General features: G+C 42.2%; 1 protein-coding gene across 1 annotated transcript in view; it reads left to right on the forward strand.

Annotated features, from left to right (window-relative positions):
• Positions 1-2,298: 2,298 nt before the first annotated feature.
• The window catches only part of LOC149352306 (uncharacterized), a 91,123-nt gene continuing 70,650 nt past the window's right edge, over positions 2,299-22,771 (forward strand). Inside the window, exons 1-3 of the mRNA XM_089581481.1 lie at positions 2,299-2,425; positions 19,690-19,735; positions 21,607-21,651. Of these exons, the coding sequence (XP_089437607.1) occupies positions 19,690-19,735; positions 21,607-21,651 (91 nt within the window). The 5' untranslated portion in view covers positions 2,299-2,425. The remainder of the gene's footprint in view (positions 2,426-19,689; positions 19,736-21,606; positions 21,652-22,771) is intronic.

Below are 22,771 nucleotides of genomic sequence, written 5' to 3' on the forward strand. Positions count from 1 at the left end.
CACATTGTTCCTTCATGATCAATATTATCTTATCACGTCATAAAGGTTTCGGTTTTGTTATTATGAACATAAATCAAGCGTATTCTGGGACAAAAAAATGTACCACTATTATAATTTACTAAATATTGAACACTAAGAATTTTACTTTTAGTTTGTCACAAATGTGGCTTGAACAAAGTATATTCAAAATGCATGCGTAATTGTCTTTTTTTATTTTATTATTCTCTTTTTTTTTTGTCAGTGTATCTCTTCGGGGTACGTTTTTTTTTATGTTTGCTCTCTGCTCTGATTTGGTGCTCACCACTGCTCACCGCTACAAGGCGTAAGCTTCTAACCATATTCGGTTTCGAGAAGCTTCGGTACTTCAGTTACCATATACTTCAACGCTTCAATCTCCGCCCGGTCGCAGGGCACTCGCCCTCTGTTTTTCACATTAATTTTGAAGGATTACAGCTCGAAACGCACGTCTCGTAGGCCCACAAACAAGATCAAATCATGGCGACATAAACTGCTGCCTGTGCACACGAAAAACGAACATCAAGCTTTCTGTCCACCAGCACCGTCAGTTTAAAAAAAACTCACGGGAAATAGGTTTAATTACTTTTACACATATTTTTGTAACCGCCTACCAACTTACAAAAAGCGCATATGAAGGCACTGGATACTGAATCGAACAAATAGGATGACAAATTGTTGCGCCTGAACAAATCCATCGGGTGAAAGTCGCGCGTAGAGCTCGACGGCAAGATGGTCCACTTTGAGGATCGGTCTGCGCCGACGGGCCAAGAGCTGCGCGCAAGGTCTATTGAAATAGGTCGCGAAGCCGGAGCCCGAATGCGGTCCAGAACCAAGTGCTAGCGACATCAAATTATGGGTGGAACTAAAGCGCCAAAATGAAATGAGTGGACAAACAACTAGAAGAGGAAAATAATTAGGACATATTTTGTGTTTCAAAAGCATTCAAAACAATTGCAGTGATTCCTTTTTAAAATATTTTAGTTGTGTGCATTTTGTTAGAAAGTATAGCGCTTGCTTAGTAAAAATATATGACAGCGTTCGCTCAGAGTAGCGGCAATGGCAGCGGGACGATGCCAAGGTTGACGGTGCTCTGATGTAATACCCTGGTCATATCTTTTGACCATTCTGCTTGCTTTTGTTTGAAACTCGATTCTGCTAGCCCTACTTTTTCCTCGTTGCTTGTTGCTCGAGTTCTTGGTGTGCATCGTTCGTGTACAGTTTCCGCTTTTGCCTTTTGCCAGCGCTTCTGTTTAGTTTCGTTCCGTTGGGTGCGGTTCTGTCGCTTTTGCCCCCAAAGGGCATCGTCTGTGGCCATGGCGCCCCCGTACGCAAAAAAGAGGTGTGCGGTTGCACGATGTGCGAGCGATAACCTGTCTGGCGGCGTCACATTTCATCGCTTCAGCGCGACACCTGCGACATTCAGCGCGACACCTGAGGTGAGGACGAAGGAAAAAGGCACAACGAGAACTGACTACCTAAAAATAGCGTTGGTGGTCGGCACTCGTGTCTTCTTTCTTCGTTCTCGTGTCGGGTGTCGCGCTGAAGCGTCGCGGCGTTCAGTAGTTTATTTTTCCCGCCAAGCAGCACCTGACGCTGACGTCACATATATGACGTCACTAAAACACGTGACTTTGACGTCGCGTTTTTGTTTTAATTATGACGTCAGTTTTTAGTTGTCCACGCATTTCGAAGACGGCGCTGGCTGCGCACCACAAGCCGCCATGTTTTGAACGTATGGGCTTCTATGGAGCCTACGCTACCATAGTACATCTACCTTGGCTGCGCGTACGAACGAAGATGCACATTTGCTGTTATTTATGCCGTTGACTTTATGTTCTTTTGGTGGTGGTAGCTTGAGGTAGAAATGTACTTTTCGAATATGTATCTCTGCAAAAGTCACTGCATGAGAAAAATGAAGCATATCGTTGGCTGAGAAAGCAAAAGTTATTTCAGGCTATCATTTTTTTTTCTCGCTATCACTTTTAGCATTGACCTCTCATAGAGTAAGGATCTGACACGTGGAAGTAAGCGCCTGTCTGCCAGTTCTGTTGACCTGAAGACTGAAATACAGATTGGCGCGCGCATTTTTAGCCCCTGCAATACGCGCGACTCACTTTGTCCAACTCAAGTTCAACTCGGTGCACTTTTACGACAACGTTTCTTGCAATGTCACTCAGGCGACTCAGGTAAAAAATTCTGCGTCGTCTGCTAACTTGTTGGAAGAGGGCGCCGCTTCGCGGCGAACGCGCGCAAATGAAGGAGCTAGCCTGGGCATGCCTCGTTCCGCACCGCACTGACGATAGGCATTTAATGCAAGGGGTGGTGGATCTGGCGTTTGGCGGATGTTCGGTAGTCGGGTGTCCGGTGTCCGCATTGGTCTCCGTCGGCCTGAAGCTTACGTTTGGGTGTAAGTTACAGGGTTTTTCTTTTTCGATTTTTTTTTACGTAGTGTCAAGTTAGACGTTACTGCTGTAAATTATTGTAGCTAGCAGATTGTAGCGATTCCACCAAAAGCAAGGTGGAATATAGTTTCCAAGTTTTCAAACGATGCCAGGCTCGATCCGAGCGGCACGCGCTGCCTACTGAAAACGCATGCGGGGGGTATTAAAGGAAGCCAGCTGCTCGCACTGTAGTGCTACATTTGTCCCTCTGTCTGTGAAAAACACAAATGTTGTTAATGCTTCTACTGCCAACAGCTAGTTTGCCCCGTCGGAAAGTCCTAATCCGTAAATTCTAAAGTTTCGGACTAATTCTGCATGAATGCGCCATGGCTGCCGAGCCGGCATAATTAATTCTTGTTTCGTTGTTGATGCAGTTCTTAATTTTTCTCCTGTCTTCCGTTTATTTTTTTAATTAAACGCGCATTGTGTGAAGGAGCAGTTTTGCGTTTCACATACCGTTACCAAGGTCTGCGCTGCTTACACTACCCTCGGCATGATTCATACACGTCTGATTGCGCAGCAGTTCGCCGTTGCTGATAATATGACAAGTTATAAGGAAACATGGTTCGAGCATTGAATCGGACCGAGACGATGACGTACTGTATTACTTTAAATGTTGCGGCTTGTGTTTAGTGCTCCAGGGGTTCAATTCAATTCAGTTTTACTGATTGTATGCTGTGCCATGTGTCGTGGTGCTTGTCGAGACCTCCCATTTTTCGTCTGAGAAGTTGCCTGGCCCAGCGATGTGTGCACTGATGTCACTTGGGTTTAAGCAGATCATAGCTTTTTTTTTCCTAGTGTTATATGTGCTCTGCTTCTGAAGGTGGGACATTCGTCTGTGTCATGGTTGTCTTTGCAGTGATTACAGTGCGATTCACATATTCGCTCGTGTGTGTCTGGTTTGCGAAACATGCGTTAATCTCTCCGCGCTGTCATATTGGAGGTTGGAATTTTGCAATTTCAAGGTTTTGAATTATCTGACTCTTAATCCATGACATAGAAAGTGTATTTCAGAATGCATGTAAAATAAAGTTTTAACTTTCGTCTCATTCTCGGGGAGGTTTGGGGGTGTTGGTAATGTAAGGAGAGTATACTATTGGTGTAGATGGATGGGAGGCAAACATAGTCTGGTGTGAGCTGTCTTTTAGAAAGGAACTTCAGGTTGAGAAAGCAACAGACTCTGGTAAAGTCCTCATACTTAAGCTAGATAGTAGTTTTTTTTCTGATGTATGTGTCAGATGCTAAACAGAAATATATGCCAGTTTGAAATTAGAAGAGTGTTGAACATTAAACTGACCCAGTTCATGTAGTAATTGTGATTTGGACCACAAAAGCTGGTTTATAGAACAATTCCTAGTTGGTTCCACTTGGAATTGAATTTCCAGTTGGAACCAACTGGGAATTGTTCCATAAACCTGTTGGATTGGGAAAGATCTTCACCATGATTTCGTATATCTAAATCAGTGTACTCCTAGACCTTCCTGGTGTTCCAGTTCAGGAGAGAACATGCACTGCATGAAGAATTGATCTTTTTTAACAAGCTGTGTGAAATGTAGTGAACTGCACATCACTACACATAGACCAGATGGAGGTGCGAGTCTTACAAACTTCTCTCGTATGTTAACCTAAAGTCCTGTACAGATATATAAAATGAATCCTGCTTGGCTAGAATGTATTCCTTGCTTCTGTGCACTAAGCACATGCTCATTTAGGCGTGCATCAAGCACCAATGAAAATGATTATAACCAACTTCTAATTAAATTTACATTTCACCTTTAAACCTAAGGTACTACAGGCACTTAACTGTTGAGCATTGTGTCACGTTTTCTATAGTGATGACTAGGGGGTGTTCACATGATGTCATGGGCGCCATTTCGGCGTTTAAAGCTTAGCTTTTTTTTTAGTCCAGAGGAGGGGAAGACTTGCTCCATAGCCTTTCGCTGTGCTGCATGGATGCCAAAATGGCGGCCTCTGGCACTTGAGTGCATACCCCCTATAGGGTATTATATATTTATGACAGAAACACCATTTTAGCAGTATGGCAGACCCTCAAGTGGTCTAGTTGTGGAGCAGCGGTAGAAAATTACATTCTTGTGAAATATATCAAACCACATTCCAGTGCACCCTGCTTTTTTTTTTTTTTTTTTTCAGGTGATCATCCATTTTGAGCTTTAGTCATGCTTTATGCTTTTTGGTGGTGGCACTTTTTATGTGGTTCTCATATCACTGGTAACCACTTTTATTCACGTCACATACCATTACTAACATCAATCTAACCCGCAGGGCTAAGGGTATGAATGAGACCCCCTGAGCATGAGACCCCTTGTTAGGGGCCTGCAGTAAGGCTGCTGGGCAAGCAGCTTCCCCCATTTCACCTTCCCATTTCCCCTTTTATTGCTTTTGAATTCCTAGCTCTGTACATCAGTCTCTAAAAATCGTTATTTTATCGGTATCACCTCCATATCATTGCCTTGTGTAATCCGAACACAGCTCCTTTGCCAGCTTCCTTTGCACCATTAAAATCAAGTCATTACCGTTTGCAATCACAGATATTGCTGAATACCTTATGTTTTGATGAATGCTATCTTTGGTTAACTCCTTTTCCACAAATTTTTATTTTTGGTTACAGAAATAGTGAGCTCTATATATTTATTTATTTACAGGATACTGTAGGCTAAGTGTCCAAGCAGGAGTGGCTTACAGATATGTAAAAAGAATTTGTACAGGTTAGTCTTAATGAAGTAAGGAGCTAAGGAGAGTGCATAGGAGTGGTGAGTCTGTCTGGTAGTAAGAGGGTGCATGCAAGGGCTTGGATCAAGGGCCAGCTTGTGATTAAGTAGCAGAAATAAAAATTTTTGTCTTGACTGGGGAGTGTGAATACAATTAGCTGCCATTAGTTCGAATACTGAATCGGTGCGACCATACCTGGATTAGATGAAACGCACTGCCCATCTCTGAAATTTCTAAGAGCATTTATGTTGCACATCATATGGGGGTCGCACACAGTACATGCGTATTCCAGCTTAGGCCTTATAAATGTTGTATATGCTGTAAGTTTAACATGTGCGGGAGCATCCTTGAGCTTGTGCCTGAGAAGGCATAGCTTCTGAAAGGCAAAAAAAAAGATGCGTGTTGCAGCTGAGGTGATTATTTAATGCGACTTCAAGATGTTTGTATGCGTGAACTTTGGTTAAGTGGTGGTCCTGGATAGATTAAGAATACTGAAGTGGATTTTTTTTCGTGATTATGCGAAAGAAAACAGGTTTATCTCAGTTACGTAGCATGCTCCACTCCTGGCACCATTCAAAGATATTTAGTTCAATATTAAGTGCATGTTAGTCTTCAGATTCTCTAATTTTATTAAAGATAACACAGGCGAATTTTCACAGGATTATGGATCACGTTAACTATGGTGTTACAAAAGATTAGGAAATGGAGCGACCTGCTACCTTATGGAACTCCAGAAGTGACTGGAAGAATTTGAAACCATTAATGTGCACATACCGATAGCGATTGGTTATGTAGGCGGATAACCAGGCAACCAGGACTCTGGGAAGTTCGAGTTACATAAATTGAAGATTAGTTTGTCATGTAGAATATGATTAAAAGTTTTAATGATGTTTAAGAAGGTAACATCAATTTGTCCAGCTCTATCCATTACAGATGTGAAAAAATGAACAACTGTTGTTTATTGGGTACTGGTCGATAGCCCTTTTCTGAAGCCATGCTGGAAAGAAAATTTTATGCCGATTCAAGACGTCTGTGATATGAGTACTCGTGATATGTTACAGCATTTTACGGGTCGATGATATCAAAGAAACAGGACAGTAACCAAATATAGATAATGAGTTGCCTTTATTAAACGCAGGCACTATTTGCATTAATTTCCAGACACTGGGTATGGAGGAAGATCCAATAGAGACTTGAAAGATTAATACAGTGTACTTTGCTAATTGTTCTTTGTAGTGGCAAAGAAATACATTCGAAATGTTACACGGTCCCGGGGAGGCTTTAATTTTCAACATTAACAGCATAGTAACTATGCCCTCATAAGAAATAATGTTAGTGGCAGGAATGTCGCAAGGTGTATTTAAAACTGGTTTAGAAGTGGAAAAGACACTGCTGAAATGACAATTGAAACCTACATAGTTCACGCGAAATTCTGATGCGAAGTTTGATGAATTTAAGGAATGACCCATACCACGTTTAGTTTTCAGAAAAATTTTGTTGCAACATTTTAACTAAATATTTCTGTGTATTATATGTAGAGCCCTTTATTTTTGTGTAAAACCCAATTTTGCCCAATTCTTGCATCCCGAACACATTTCTTAAAAATCGGGCTAAACCAGATTTCTCCTTGCAAATGAGTCTTCTAGACAATGTTGGTTGTTCAGTTTACAAAGTTGAACACACAGCAAGAAAAATCTGTGGATATCTAGTGCTTAATCCAGATAGGTGTCTTTGATCAACTGGGGATTTTAAAATTATTTAGCGCTTGTTTTCATGAGGTGGATGAAATTGAGGATAAGTTCGAAAAGGCAGATTTAGAAGTGAGAGGCCAAAAGATGACTACCGACCAGATGTTTTATTGCAGTCACTGTATTAAGGGCTATCTATGGTAATTACACCCTGATTCAAGGACCTTGCGCTTTTAAATTGGCTGCTGTGATGTTAAATTCTTTCGCACTGTACTAATAAAGGCAGGCTGGTCTTGCTCAGACGCGAGGTTGCGACGCCACAAAGAAATATTTGTAATAAATTAGGAAATAAAATCTTGTTAAACAATTTTTTTAGTGAAACCTGCGATTTTCATGTTGTTTATGAAAGAAAGAGCAAAAAACAGGGCATCTTATGTCTAGCAGAAAAATTAAGTTATAGTAAGCTGTCTTGTGCTGCAAAAAATTGCCCAGAAAAATCTGAACTATGGAAATTTTTTCTGAATACGGTTTGCACGTGAATTTGAAAATATCGCCCGATTTTTACAAGAATGAAAGGCCACAATCACTAAAGCCCCTCTATTGTCGCTGGCACTTTAAGTAATGCCTAACTTTGAAGTGTGCCGCTGCCTTCTTTCCGTATCCGCATATGGCTTTTCCAGTTCAGATTTCCGTTTTCTGCCAGAAGGCAGCGTCCATTTTGTATCTGCTCACATGGAAGAAAAAAATGTCTGCTCGCCTAGGAACCTCAATTGCCTCGGCGCAACGTACTTCACCGTCCGAGCAAACCTTGTGTCATCACTCTGCTACTCTGTTTCTCACCCTGTAGATAACTAACAGACTTGTTTTGCGCTGGAGTCCGATCCCTGTCTAGCGGTGTCGCTCAACTTCGTGGCTTGAACGCTCAGAAATTTTGGCGCTTTTCACACAGTGTAATCATCGCGTGCAGACAAGAATCACTAGCACGATATGCTTCTTTTTCCGACACTGATTTGAAAAACACCACCCAAACAGCAGTACGGCGATGGATGAAAACAGCAGCGATGCAACGCAGCCACAAACTAGCCCCAAGAACCAGGAAACAAAATGGTAGCGCCTCCTTCCGTTCAAGACCGGAAGTCTGAAAGCTGTGTGAAGAGGAAGAGCTGTGGGCGAAGGGAGGTTGGCGCTACTTGAACTGGTCGGCAGAAAAAGTCATGGAGGGGCTTTAGCAATCATAAGGTGCACCGTGCAGTTAGAAGTACTTTGTGTGAATGCATAGAGCTGCATTTAAACAGCCATAACTGAACAAGAATTGCAATGCAAAATACACAATGGTAATTTCTGGAAAGAAAAGTTTTTTTTTTTTTAGATTCCCAGCTAGAATCATCCCCTAAAATGCATGCCTATACAAATATACACTGATAGTGTCTCTACCCCCCTGGAATTTGTGGCAATGCGCTCTCAGTACAGCACCAGAATCAAGGTGTAGAAAAAATATAGTTTCCCGTGTGACGTGACATGGAGATAAGTAGGAGTAAGGCGCTGCGAAATTTTGTTATTGAAGATTATTTTAGTTAAAGGATTCCTTGTGCATTTCAAAGACCATTGCAAGAAGAGTGATCAAAATCAAAGCGAGCAAACGAAAATTTTTGTACTTGCGAAATTCGGAATAAAAAGATCAGGTGAAATCGAAGTTCATTTCACTCAGCCAGTGCGAGATTGAATGCTACCAATCGGAACCGTGCTTTGCATACATGTAGTGAAAACTTGCATGCCTGTGTTGCCTTGCCGAGGCAGCCCGTAGCCATGCATTTTGATGGTGTCATCATTCCGCATGTACACGTTGCTGACAGGGCACAGTCACCTTGGGGCACACAGCAGGGCTTCTGGCTCCCCAATACCTGTTTATAATCATTTCGATTATGGTGAGGTTGGATGGCTACCACCTATTTCCTTCTTCCCCTTTTTTTTTTGTCTCTTGTTATTCTCACATTTTTGTCTGTGGTGGCTGGCAAGAGGTTTTTATGCGTAGCATATTGCAATCACTCAGTTCAGCCCTTGGGCGTGGCCGGGCAGCCACCAAACCACGTAAAAAAAAGAAAAGGAAAAAGAAACAAAAAAAGAAAAGACTGCTGAGCATGGTGGCGGTTGCCACCGCCCCTTTTCAAAGGGGGCGCTCCTATCCATCCATCCATACGTCACGGAGGAAAAGCTGCTGAGAAAATCGAGTGCCGCCAAGCAATACCTCGCGCAAAAAGACCGCGCAATATGCAACGCATTCTTGGCTTAACCAAGCTAAGCCTGGGCATTTTTTAATTCAATAGCATTAAGGCACCTGTTCTGTAGAAACTCTGGCATCGTCATCAGTGTCAGCGTTAATAGTGCAAAATCTTCGGAGCAGCAACCTATGTGGGCCACTTAGGTCATGTGACCTCGTGGCATCATCACAACTTGCCCACCAGGTAGTGAGAAAACTGACCACCTTGGCAGATGCGAGTCAAATTAATGATTGGTCACAAAAGGTTGCTAGGGAAGAGCAACCTGGATTGCACAAGCCCTACTAGTGGTAGCACCTGCACCGCAGGATAGTGGTGCATAGCTTAACCGCTGCGTCACTGCACCAGGAGTGGTGTGACTTTTTTTTACTTTTTTTGGTTCAACGTCCCAAAGAAACTCGGGCTATGAGGGACGCCGTAGTGAAGGGCTCCAGAAATTTCGACCACCCAGGGTTCTTTAACGTGCACTGACATCGCACAGCACACGGGCCTCTAGAATTTCGCCTTCATTGAAATTCGACCGCCGTGGCCGGGATCGAACCAGTGTCTTTCGGGTCAGCAGCCGAGCACCATAACCACTGAACCACCGCGGTGGCTTAGGAGGGGTATGAGGACTCCCAGGGATCTCTGAATGGAAAATCAAGAATGACCAATTCTTCATATATGGGTATGAACCCGTTAACGCTATTAAGGCTCCCTTTTAAGGCAGAGCTTTATATGTCCAATCAATTTTTTTATTTTTTTTTTTGCTCAGTAGTTTGAACAGCTGTGCTAGTCTCCAAGGTAGATCATTACTCTTATCAATTTTTATCCAGTTGTAGTTCGCCTCTTCAGTTTTCTTTTTTGTGTGTGTGTGTGAAAAGCCTACATATGAGGCATTATGTTCTGGATTCATTTCCAGAGATTAAACTATTTAAGTTCAAGCTGGATGCCCAACAAATGGAAAATGCAGTACGCACTTTGGTTGCCACCTCATATCTACTGCCAAAAATAACCACTGTGTATTGATACCATCAACCAGCCCGAAACTAGTATTTCTGGTGCAGATTATAATATTAAGCATTGCCATTTTGGCAAGCTTCTTGGGTGGTGTCACCATGTCCTATACATTGCATAGAAAGAATGAAAATAAAAACCACATGATTGATTTGTGTCGTAGGGCCCTCTTACAAAAAATTTGTATAAGTCTATGCTTATCTTTGACTTGCGTGCTAATTTCAGTCAGTTTTTATCCCTAGAATCTCGCTTCAAACTAAGGTAAGCATTGAGGTGTAGTATTGCATCAGGCTGCTTGGGATTGGCGAACCAGCTGTTTCTTTAAAGCATCGACAATGGTGTGAGTGGCTTGCTTAATGGGTTTGACAGTTGTATTCTGAAGAAGGCATCAGGCCTGAGATACAAGTAGTACAAGTCAACAGAGGCAGTTTTGGGTGCCATTGCATTTCCTTTGATGTCCCCAGGAATACTGCGGTTCATAATATGTGGCCTTAATTAAGGTTTCAATCCTTACCTGGAGTGAGTGTCGATTTGAGCTAATTTTTTGGTGAATATGATTCAACTTTTTGATTGACGTTCTGTAATAGCCCAAACTCGTTCGCGAAAGCTGTGGATGTCTTCCGATCAGTCCTAAATTGTCTGAAACGTTTTCAATAGTCTTGTGTAAAACCAAAGCCTTTTAGAGCAATTTCAAGTAATTTACCATTATATAACGATTACGGATATTACGAAATATTGGCTATATCGAACAGTTCCTAAATATTTTCAATAAGCAAATGCATTTCGTACTTAATATATCAAACGCGGTTTGCCGTACAAGGCATATATAGAACTGCCGAGCACAAAGCTGTGCCCTCTCGAATGGCAGGCGGCATGCTTAGCCTCTTTACACGGGTGACTAGTGGTGCGGCAAGCATTAGCTCCACGGTTCACGCTTTATCTTGCATTTTGCTGACGGCGCCACAGAAGATATAGCAGTGAGAACAGGTGGTAGCCAAGCGGTCAGCACCTGTTTGTGCCTCTCGCACCTGTAGGTAATGTCCCGGAACTAGAGACACGGTAGGTTGTTGCAGCTTTTGAGCAGCCATAATCTACTCATGTTGACTGTCGTGTAGCAGAGGTAGTGAAAACTGTGATGATTTTCGTCCTGGCATCCGATTTTTTACGCGACCCTATGATGTGAGAACCTGCCACCGTCGCATACTCTGGTGCTTTGCGGGAAACCCAACCTAACTGGCATTTGCTGTTTAGTTTTTTGTGGCCTCCGCAATCGCCGCAAGCGGCTTTGAAACGGTGATAAAGATATGAAAATGGTCTCTCCCAGATGTAATTCTTAGGTGATTAAATTTTGCTTCTCAAGCATGAGTCTATGGTGAAATTTTATATTTTTAATTTTGGCTATATCTAACTATTTTACAATTTTTTACCTGTGCGCTATAACGAAGTTTCAGCATATAGCCTTTCTTACTTTCATGTGAGTACATCATCACAAATGGTATGGTGGATATACTTTTAGTGTGTCTGCAGTTTTTTTCGCCTTCAAAACACTCTCAGCTCAAACTAATAATGTCGAAAAGTACTTTTACCAGGCCGTATTTTGGTGTATTGCATTTTACTTAGAAAATTTTTTGCTCGGAGTGAGCAAGTTATATCAAGGACACTTTGTAAGTGGCCTTTTTTCATGTAGTGTCGGAAACAAAATTTTAGCTCAGAAAGTTTGAGCTGTAATTTCAAACTTTTATGGCCAGTTTAGAAACAAATTTGAAATGTTTTGTACGTTCTGGAATGTTTTAGATATTTTTTCTCCCAAGCGATATGATCTCTAAAATTTTTTTCTTAATTTTCAATTCTTCTGTGTGTTTGCAGATTTTGTTCACAATATTCACACTAAGTATTTGTGTTGAAATATCTTCAGAAAGCACATTCTATTGCCATTTTTTTTGTCATGCGTATTGAATTTTTTTACATCATATTTTGCAGGAAAAAGTTGTCTGAGACCTACCGGAAACAGTCATTTTTCCCATGGTAACGAAAGAGTAAAGTTCCCAGCAGAAAACGTTATGAATAAATAGTGAATATTTTGTAACGTTTGCAGTTGTTTAGTGCAAGAAACATTTCTATCCCTGCATATGACTCATGATAAGCTTAGCTGCTTATGTGCCTCAAAACCCAGTGAACCAAACCAAATCAGTACATTTCCCTTTCCTCAGTAGCCACCCTTTCACTGTGGTAGGCCTTTAATTAAGTGTTGTCCGGCCAAAGTACATCTGTTTGTATGAATATTGGCCTGAACACAAGCTTGCTTTCAACCTTTAACTCATGATGTTCTCTCCCTGTTGGTATTACACCTGCTGCTTTCCTTTACATTTCATTTGCTTGTCTGGTTTTGGTTGCTAGAGTTCTAATACTAATTTCATGGTTCGTTCTTACAATGTGTGGTGACCTCACTTTATACTTGGACTTTGGGCTCAGAGTGCCTTATACTCTTAGTCCAGGTCAGATTATGCATTGATGTATTAACATTGGGTTGCCAGGCGAAGGGTTATATTTCATTGCAATACTTGCTTCATCATAAATGCGTTTCATGTAGTGCATGGGGCGTGGATGGAAATTGTCATTAGCCTGGCTTTATCTAAAAGACAGTTGCAGTTTAGTTTTCTTTTTTTCCTAGTGGTAGGTGTATGAGCTACTTACTGGGGGTAGACTGTGTCGGCACACTATGTTGTAACCAAAAATTCCGTTGTGCACCTGCTGCCCAAAGACAGTGCTGCTTAGTGGTCTTGAGTCGTAGGGGAAACGGGGCCTGATGAGCTGGGCGCTCTCAAAAGTATTGTTTATGGTCATGCTGTCTAGGTGGCATGAGACCTGTTGCTTTCAGACGGGGGGGGGTCACTGTTTTGACCTGTGGGAGGGTGCTGAGGCTAGGAGTTGTTATTTTTCTTTTTCAATATCTAAACTCTCTCACTTTGTTGCATCACTCTGCAGTGTTCCTTCTAGTGGAGGTGAGTGACTGTAGCTTTTGTCCAGTTACACCAGATTTGGAATACTCACACTCAAAGGTTTACATAGGTGTCCATCTTTACTGCTACCACTGCTCTTTCTGTGTACATTACTAGAGTATGTGCCGTGGCCACTGGTCGTGTCCGCACGTGTTACTTTTTTAAAGCTTGCACATGCACCTTGTACAGAGAGAAGACACAAGTGACGCAACATGTGGCGCACTTCAGCTACAGGACCTCGGGCTTTGTTCACGGCACTTGCGGCTATCACCTTCATTTGACCTTCAGATAAAGCAAAGGAAAGGAAAGTTCATAACTGGCCCCCGGGGACAGTGGACAACTTAGTCGTGCGTTGAGCTACGAAACCGATAAAGAGCGGGAGCTTCGAAAGCAAAGGAAAGGCGTATGACAGGTCACCTGGGGCAGTGGACGCTTTAGTCGCGCTTTAAGCTACGAAACCGATGTAGCGCGGCAGCTTCGAAAGCAAAGGAAAGGTGCATAACTGACCCTCTGGTACAGTGGACACCTCAGTCATGCTTTAAGCTACGTGGCGTTAGTGACAGATGTGCGCTGCATGCGTTGGCATTGACAACGTTGTGGCAGAAACGCAGCACTGAAGCCTTAGGCCGTCGGTGTTCATTGTGTTCGTTGGCGTTGACAACGTTTTAGACTCCGATGATTTTTAGGAGAGGAAGTGCACATAACTGGCTCCCTGGATCAGTGGATGCCTGAATCGCGCTTTGAGGTACGTGGGGTGGTTAGAGAGAAATGTGGCCTGCTTGCGTTAGCGCTGACGTTGTGGCAGACACTTGGCACTGCAGGATTTGAAGAAAATAGCGCCAGAGCATGCAAACCACGAAAAGACAAGGACGAGACACAAAGCGCTATGTGTCTTCAAATCAAGTATGCACCAACTCGCCCCCCCCCCCCCCCCCCCCCCCCCCCCCCCCCCAAAAAAAAGTGTTAAGGCACTGCAGGAATAGCCCGCAGCATTCATACTCTCGCGATCAACCATTATCTGCCACCTGCCAGGGTGGCAGGGTGGGCACGCTGCCTATCCAGTGTCCGGAACGCACTCAACATTAGACGCCAAGCCACATACAGTTTCCGGATACGCCATAGCTTTCGCTCTCTACCAGGTTCAGCAGTAGCTAAACAGCAGCAAATTTTTTACCGTCTTATTATGTTCTGTGTGTGTTATAAGTAGGAGTAGGAACGCCGAATTCAATTTTCGAAATTCGGCTTTAACCGATTAAGGGCAGTATCATTGACATGCACATCGCAACTAACTGGCTAGTGACCAGTAGTTAAACTCAGTCAAAGGAGAAATGTATGGAAGCCAGGGGCGTGGCAAGACATTAGTATCGGTGGATTAATGCAGTTGTGCGCTTCGATGTGTTGCCCTCTACCTTACCCTCCTCTGCAGACCAGGAGTCTCCACCTCCTTGCCGTCTGCTAGCGAAGCTATTTTTCGAGTGTAATCACTCGCTTAGAGCAGTTGCTTGGTCGAGTAGGTTTCTCCACTGCGCGCAAGGACACTGATGTGAAACTATGCACAAGTACCGTAAAAAAAAAAAGGTCACGTTCTGGCTACTGCAACAGTTCAGTGACAGTTCTATTGCTTCCATAAAACGCAGACTACGTAATACCCCGCAACTCATCCAACTCGGCACAAAACGTAATGCTAACATGACTGACAATCCAGTTTTTAGAATAAACTTGCTTGCATTATTATTTTTTTGACTGCTCATTTCACTTATTTCATTCTTTTATTGGTGATAGCACTTCCTTCTACAAGAACAGCTATAAGTAAAATATTTGTGCATTCATTACTGGTAAATAGACTGCACTTGCTGACAAAAAAAGGCCAAGATGAACTCCAAGTGACTTGTGACTGCACAGGAATACATATTTTATCACCATAAAAATGCCGTAATTGACCCATACAAAATAATATTTCCATTCTGAAATAAACACCAGAAGAATCCCGTCAAATTTTCAGAAAATAAAAACCGAAAACTTCAACTTGTAAACTCCAACTTGTAGTTGTAAGAAATAGTTGTACAGTGGTCATCCTTTTTGCCAAAATAGCATTTTGTTACTTCTATATCTAGTGAAACTGGAAGAAAATTTCAATTGATTATTTATTAAATTTGAGGCAATGCAGATTAGATATATTATTGCCACTACCCCCAGTGCACACTTTTTTTTTTTTTTAGAAAATGGTACCAAGATGGTCATGTACCGTATTTTCTGACGTATAAGACGCGGCTTTTTTCCAAAAATTTTGCTGGTGCGTCCTATACAAGGGTGCGTCTTATATGCGAATTTTTCGTTTTTTTTTGCGAGTTCAAAAGTTACTTAGGTTCATGTTCAAGCTTTCTCGCCGAAAAAATATCACTACTACTAACACCGTTGTAACACGGTTAATACTTCACTACCGGGACGGCCGTGCGCAACTTTTTTAGGTGAACTTTATCATGAAACGGCGGGGATGACGACTTCCGGGATCACAAACATATGGTTGTTTCAGAGGCCCCAAGCAAAAGTAATATGAAACGCCAAAAGATGGCGACAATCGCGCTTCTCGCCATTGTCAAGAAAAGCTAAGACAAGCCGGCGTTCTTGTTTAGTCAACCTTTGCAACTTTGCTCTGTAGTGCGAAGAGAATGTTTCAGCCGCGTTGCCTCCAGCATAGAGCTAATATACCAACTCTAGAGAGAAAGCGGCGGCAGCACTCCCATGTAAACCCATAGGCCTCCAGAAACGGGCGAACTTTTTGATAGCGCATCCGAAGATAAAATGTTGTTATAGACATCAGGAGAGTTCTTTCATTTTTCTTTCTTTTTTGCTAAAACATGGGTGGCTATGGCGCGAGTGTTGCCTTTTTCGGTCACTTAGCGTTACTTAACAACTTCTAACATTTCGCGATGGTCGAGCAAGCGTGTTTAATTTACCCTCGCTAGCCTAACTGGGTAAATTGGGGTGCGTCTTATACACGGGGGCGTCTTATATACCAACTTTTTCAATGACAGCCTGCATTTAGGGCGGGTGCGTCTTATACAAGGGTGCGTCTTATGCACCGGAAAATACGGTAGTACCTGTGCTGCCATTTGTCGGCAAACCAGAAAAGATGCTTTGGACAAGTCCTACTCGCCTTAAACTGGGCACAAGGTGGCAGAGAACACAGGACAAGCAGGGCTCATCATGAACCAAAATGACAAGTCGGCTTATGATGAGCCTAGCTTATCCAAGTCCACTAGGTGGTATGAGAATACAACCACTGTTTAATGAAAAAATGTCGAAATGCTGAAGTGGAAATGAAGTTGAATAAAACAAAGCTTAACTAAACTTAGGTTTATGTATAAGTTTAAAATAAGGGACATAAATTTATCTATAGCCTTTCAAAAATGTTGGTTGCCTTGGTAAGTTTCATAATTGTGGTTGATTGTGATATTCAGAACAGGAGGGCCAATATAAAGTGGCACACAACCTGAAAGCCACTGCCCTGTTTGGACAGATTACAGAAGACATCAAAGGGTACACTTGTAAACCATAAGACTTCCTAAGTGTGTACTCTTGGGCTGAGATAAGATGTGGCTTGTGGAGCATGTGGTTTTATTGCGCAAGGTGCATTCTAGTTAGCAGTCATGTGCATGGAAATAGTACTGCCGCCCAACATGAATGCTTAAGCGTGTGGCTTGGACTGGCATTTGTGCAACGAGACTTTGCTGCAGGAATGTGCTTCATGATGTATTTGCAGTGGCTGACTGTAGTGCGCACCCTGCTACCATCCTAACATGGGCTCTGTCCCTGTGGCCAACGTTTCATGGCACTTATGACAGCCCAAGACATTTGATTGAGCATTCGTGTTTAGTTTGCGGGTGGTGGCACATGTACAGTTCTGCTGTTTTTTGACTGCTGTTGAGCGAAATAGTGCTTTGGCTCAAAGCCTCTGTGCTTTAGGGTCTTTAGTCATTTGACTGATGCAAGCATGAGTTGCACTTCACCACTGCAGTGCTTCTGGCAGTGTGGATTCATTCCTGAGCATACTGGCAGCATTTTTTCACCTGCAGTTCAGCAAAAAGAGACATTGACAGCTTGCTGTGCCAAATGATTAGAGCAGTGGTATCCATGAATTAAGGGGATATTCTCACCCATCACTGGCTCAATTGCTATAGCTCTTACTGAGCATGAGTTTATGGTTTCAGTGACAGCTGCATTTCAGTGGTTGCCTGAATGCTTGTGTGCTCATATTTTGGGGAACATTAAAGAACTCTAGGTAGTTGTGTTAGTCCGGAGTCCTCACCCAGGCAGGATATTACTGACGATGAGCTGTAAATGTCTTAAATGAATGAGATTCCAAACTGTAATAGTTGAAAAGTCAACTATTTGATTTTAGTTAGCCAGCTTGCTATTTAACATGTCTTATCTGTTTTCTGATGTCCGCCATTCGTGACTAGACTATACCGGAGAAAGCACTTTTTTTAACTCAAAAATCTCTTTTTAAAAATTTCTAACAGTCTGTGGTGAAATACCATGTGTACACTAAAATGTGTATTTATAGTTTTACTTATTGGGTTTCTTTTCTTGTAGACCATTGCTTTGTTTTTTCACCTAATTTTTCTCAGGGGTCAGATTTTAGGGTATATACTGTATATTTATACATTCTGCATCTATACTGGCCTTGTTACATGCACTAACAGAAGAGACATGGTAGCTTGAGGAGCATCAGCGGGGCAGTTCTGTGAGCCCTCGTTTTGTGTGTTGTGTGTCGCATTATTTCAGACTGTTATGCATTAAATCAAGTGAAGAGTGTTCTGAGTGACTTGGTCTCATCTGTGTCTGGCAGTAGTGCTCCAAGCACCTAGCTGAAGGCAGCATTTTTAAGTTTGTCTTGCAGCTGAAGGTGGGTCTCCATATCTATTTCATGAACCAAGAAAGTATAATTTTCAAATGTATCAGTATACTATGGAGGCCACAAAATACCCCTGTGTAAAATATGACTGCAAAAGAAACCCAATTCTCCAGCAGAAAAATTTTAGGTAAAAGCATACTTCACTTATCATTTACTACAGGAAATCAAATTTGTCGTGAATCTTAAGTCTTCCACAGCCTAGGATACAAGGCTGTGCAAGCCCAAAAAGTTGGACTATTTTTGGTTGTCCAAACTAGCATCCAGACACAGTGGAATCTTGTTAATTTGACCTTCTTTTCAAATAGTATATGTGCTTGGAAATCTTGACTAAGCTGAAGGAACACCATATCTGTATGTTTGTGACACTTGTTTATAGTAGAGTCCAGAGCTAGGTAGGTCACCAACTAGGGTTGCCGTTGTCAAGATTTTTTTTTCTAGTTTACCCTGTCAGTTATGTCCTTGGTCAAGTTTATATTCATTCATAATGAAAAAAAAAAATGATAAAAGCATGTTTTCTGGGCATAATGTGCCATTTTGCATGTCTTAAGGAAATACTAATTACAGTCAAGCCCACTTATAATAAACCTGACAGTCGTGGGATAGTTTGTTGTATCCGAGGTTCGTAGTAACTGGACTTGCCTCATTACAGCCAAAAATGCCAAGTCAGGCAAAAGTAGTTGTTTTTTTTTTTTACGGTCTTTTATGCACGTCTTCTTCATACAGGCCCTATCATAGCACTTTCCAAGCGCACAAAAGTGTTCATGTGACCCTCGACCAGATCCTTTCAGCCAACAACTTGCTTTTAGGATGTGGTATAACTAATTACGAAACAAGTTATCGCAGCAACTGGTGGTAGATTGGTCTCCGCATGGCCAATCTTCAACCAAGCTGTACAAATGCAGCAAAGAAGCTAGTGCAGCACACGTGCCCGCGGGATGTATCCGTTGCACTGCCTTTTGTATGTTCGCTTTGTGGTCGATCACCAAGTATGCTCAGTATTTTTGCTTTCAAAGCTGTTCCTGTCTCATACCCGCTTAAGACCAGCCAGTACATGCGCATGCACTGATTGACATATAGGCCATCGGCGTGGGTTTGACCAGCAGTTTTAGTGCTGCCTTTTTTGTTACTTTCTTGTCACCATGTTGCTTTGAAGGTGTCACGGAAGCCAGGAAACTTGTCACTACGCTTGTTGGAAGCACACATTTTTTTTATCGCAGGGCAGATTTTATGGCGCCTTCTCGTTGGCTCTTACCGTGTTGTGCGGTGATGGTTGTTGGTGTAATGTATAATCTGACGGTAGCACCATCCTTGTTCATAATAAGTTAGCGTTTGTTATAACTGCGGCCGTTATAAGTGGGCTCCACTGTACTGTTCTGCTGTAATTGATAGCTATTGTGTTGGCTCATTCCTCATTTGCATTTGGTAGGATTCACTGTGAACAACTAAAAATTTGTCAGGTTATTAACTTTGTCACAGAAAGGCCAAGACAATGTCATACCTTGATTGGAATAATAGCATTTGCGTCTTCTGTAAGTGCCAGGTGGTTTGAGCATTGCAACGAGAAGGGAAGTATAGTTAATAATAAAAAAAAGTAAATGAACATTGTTTTGTGCACTTTTACAGATGCAGATCAAGGCGCTGTCAGGCGGTGGAAGTATGATAATTTATTGTAAGTATATATATGCTGTTGTACGCTTGTTCTCTGCATAGCGCTGTCTTCTATAGGCAAAAAGGAAATATACTCTGGCACTTCCTTCTCTTATTGTTGCAGCATTGAGAACAGTGGCCAGTGCAGGTCAATGCTGCAGTTTTAGAGTAGCTGTGGTTTATTGTAAATTGGTGTTGTTGGCATTCTCAGAGCTGTTGCTTTATGGGTTACTGCAGTGATATCATCAGCTGTGCAGGCATGATGGCTCTGGAGGCTTATGTCATGCATGGCGCAAAGTGTTAATGTAGGGCGTGCCATGTTAGGAATTATCAAAACATGCTTTTGATAGGGTTTATTCATTTATTACATACGATAAAAAACAAGCAACTGAAAAACATGTAGGCAGATTGAAACTGTGCATTATTTTTTACTACAAGAAACTGGTTGTAATGAATATTTTAGTATGATATTGTATAGTGAAAAGCATTAAAAAAAGTGTTGGATCCATGTGGTTGGGTTAGTGAGTTATGCTGGTGGTGTCTTGTATACCGCTTTACTAGAGGCATGAAACAAGGTGACGGGTTGATTATAAGCTTGTTAAGGAGAGAAGGGAATTCAGCGTGATTATCAGAATGCTTTTGGCGTAATTCAAAGGTAGGTGTGCATTTTACCATCAAACCTTTAGAAACAGAGTTTAACTTTGAGAATTTGTTTAGTATGACCCTAATTGCCTTTCTTTGGATTTTTTTGCATCGCTCAGCTTTCAACTTAGTATAGTAATTCTAGTGTTATATGAGCCAATTGCGCTGGTTGTGGTGCTTGGCTGCTGACCTGAAAGATAAGGATTTGACACCCGCTGTGGCGGCCACATTTCAGTGGAGGCAAAATGCTATAGGCCCATTTTCTGTGCGATGTCAGTGCACGTGAAAGAACCTCAGATGGTTGAAATTATGTGGGGCCTTTTGCTACGGCGTCCCTCATAACCAGAGTTTCTTTGGGATGTTAAACCATATAAACCCCAAACCTAATTTTTTGCATGTGTGCTCAAGTGTTTGATAAATAAAAACTATCGGAATATTTTTAATTCGGGAGGTATTTTCAAGTTTGTGTATTATGACACATAATGCAATAAGTGATGTATAATGAGGGGTGAAAAGAGAACAATAAGGAGATCCAACTTTATTAATATGTATATTCCAGGGCAGGTAAGAAATAAATGTTTCATGCAAATATTTATAGTTACCATTTTTGTGCATTGTTAAGGAACCAGATGTAAAGGTAAAAAAGTAGTCTGAAAAACAGTCTGTGCTGAGCATACTGGAGGAGTACTCTTTAGGTACGGTCACACTAGCGGAAAAATGCATGGCACACCGCTAGATGAACATCCCTCGCTGCGAAACGGATGGCCCTACTGGCGGCAAGGAGTACGCGGTAAAGCTCTGCTGTGCAAAGCTCTCTCCATGCCAAACCAGTCGAGGTCAGTGATTTCGGAGGAACGCGCGCGGCACCGCTGTGTTGCTGGAATGTAACTTTAATGGGAGTCAAGGGGTGGTGGCACAGACGCTCCGCACGTGGCTAAGCCGGATGGAAAATGGCTGCTTGACCCATTCCCTGCGCTGCAGGTCAACCCGCCACGGCGGCAGGTTTCGCGGCAAAATGCTTGCCGCCGCCGGCGTGCCGCATACGTTTTTCCACCAGTTTGTTCGTACCTTTTGCCTGATAGAGGTGGCTTACTTTTTTTTTTTCCTGCACTCTGAATGCTGCTGTGCAAATTAAATATTTAATTTAACTTTATCCATTGCATGTTTCTTTCAACTAGTTCTGAAGGTCTTTCTACATTGCAGACATAAAGCGTAGTTTGAAAACTGTTTTTGCAACTTTTCTTTTGACAGTAACTGTGGTGCTTGCAGTTTGTGGCCAGGCTCTGGCCAGCCGGCGTAAGTATTTTATTTTGTTTACTTCAATAGATTAAGCTTGTATTGGCACGATAAATAACTTTAAAATGTAAAGTGCAACAGTTACATCTGTAATGGGACCCATACTGGATATGTGTTGTAAGTCTGAGCAATGGTCTGCATATGTGTTGCGCGCCTTTGTTCCAGCATGCAGTAAACTAACCTTCTCACCTTGTCAAAGGGTGTCTAAAGAGTAATGTTCAAAGTAGGTGCCATGAGGAGTAAATCTGAATTCTGATTTTAGGGTATGTTACGAAAGTTTGTGGATGTGTTCTGCAACCTTAGTAGCTACATGAATTTTCATTATGAGTACAAACTAGAAAGAGGCAGTGCAGTGCCTTGGGGTATATCGGGGCTGTAAGGGTGTATAAAATGTCACAACAAAGCTGTCCGTGAAAGCTGCTGCTGCTCTTTTACTCTGTCAAATTCGGTGCCCTTAATATCAGTGCTGCTTGGACACATTGGCACGCCACTTGAGCCAAGTGATAGGTGTAGAGTGGCATTTGGAGTTGTGCTGTGCTCCAAGAAAATTACGAAAAACATTCTCTTAATGTGTTTAGTGGCGCTTGGAGCAATTACGAAAAACATTCTCTTAATGTGCTGTAGTGGCGCTACTGCCATCAAGCATCCTTTTAATAATCTCTGCCAAGCCTTTGGAACATGTACCTGTTCTCACAAAAGAATATTGCTAACGACAGCTAAGAGTTTGTATGCAGATTATTTAACGTTTCTTTTTTTTTTTTTTAACTAGATGCAAGTTGTGATTGAAAGGCTTGCTGTGAGTAAAGTGCATGCCTGGCATCCGTTCATTTCTTTGCTGTTTGTCAGCTGTTCTGTTTTACAGATATAGTTGATCCTGCAGATATATCAAACACAGATATATTGAAATTGTTTATATCGAACGGTCAGAACATCTCCGGAGTTTTTTGAAAAAGTGTAGCATTCTTTTTCATGTTTGTTAATCATGTCTACCGAAACACCCCATATATTGAATGGCGTGCCACACCTCTGGAAGTGGTGCTTCTCTTAAGGGTGCTGTTGCGATCACTTTTCACACATTTGAGCCAGGTCAGTTGTGTGGCCTTGGACATCTGTTGACGAT

This window comes from Amblyomma mixtum, chromosome 3 (genome assembly GCF_055824585.1).
Source record: "Amblyomma mixtum isolate Tamu chromosome 3, ASM5582458v1, whole genome shotgun sequence".
NCBI lineage: Eukaryota > Metazoa > Arthropoda > Arachnida > Ixodida > Ixodidae > Amblyomma > Amblyomma mixtum.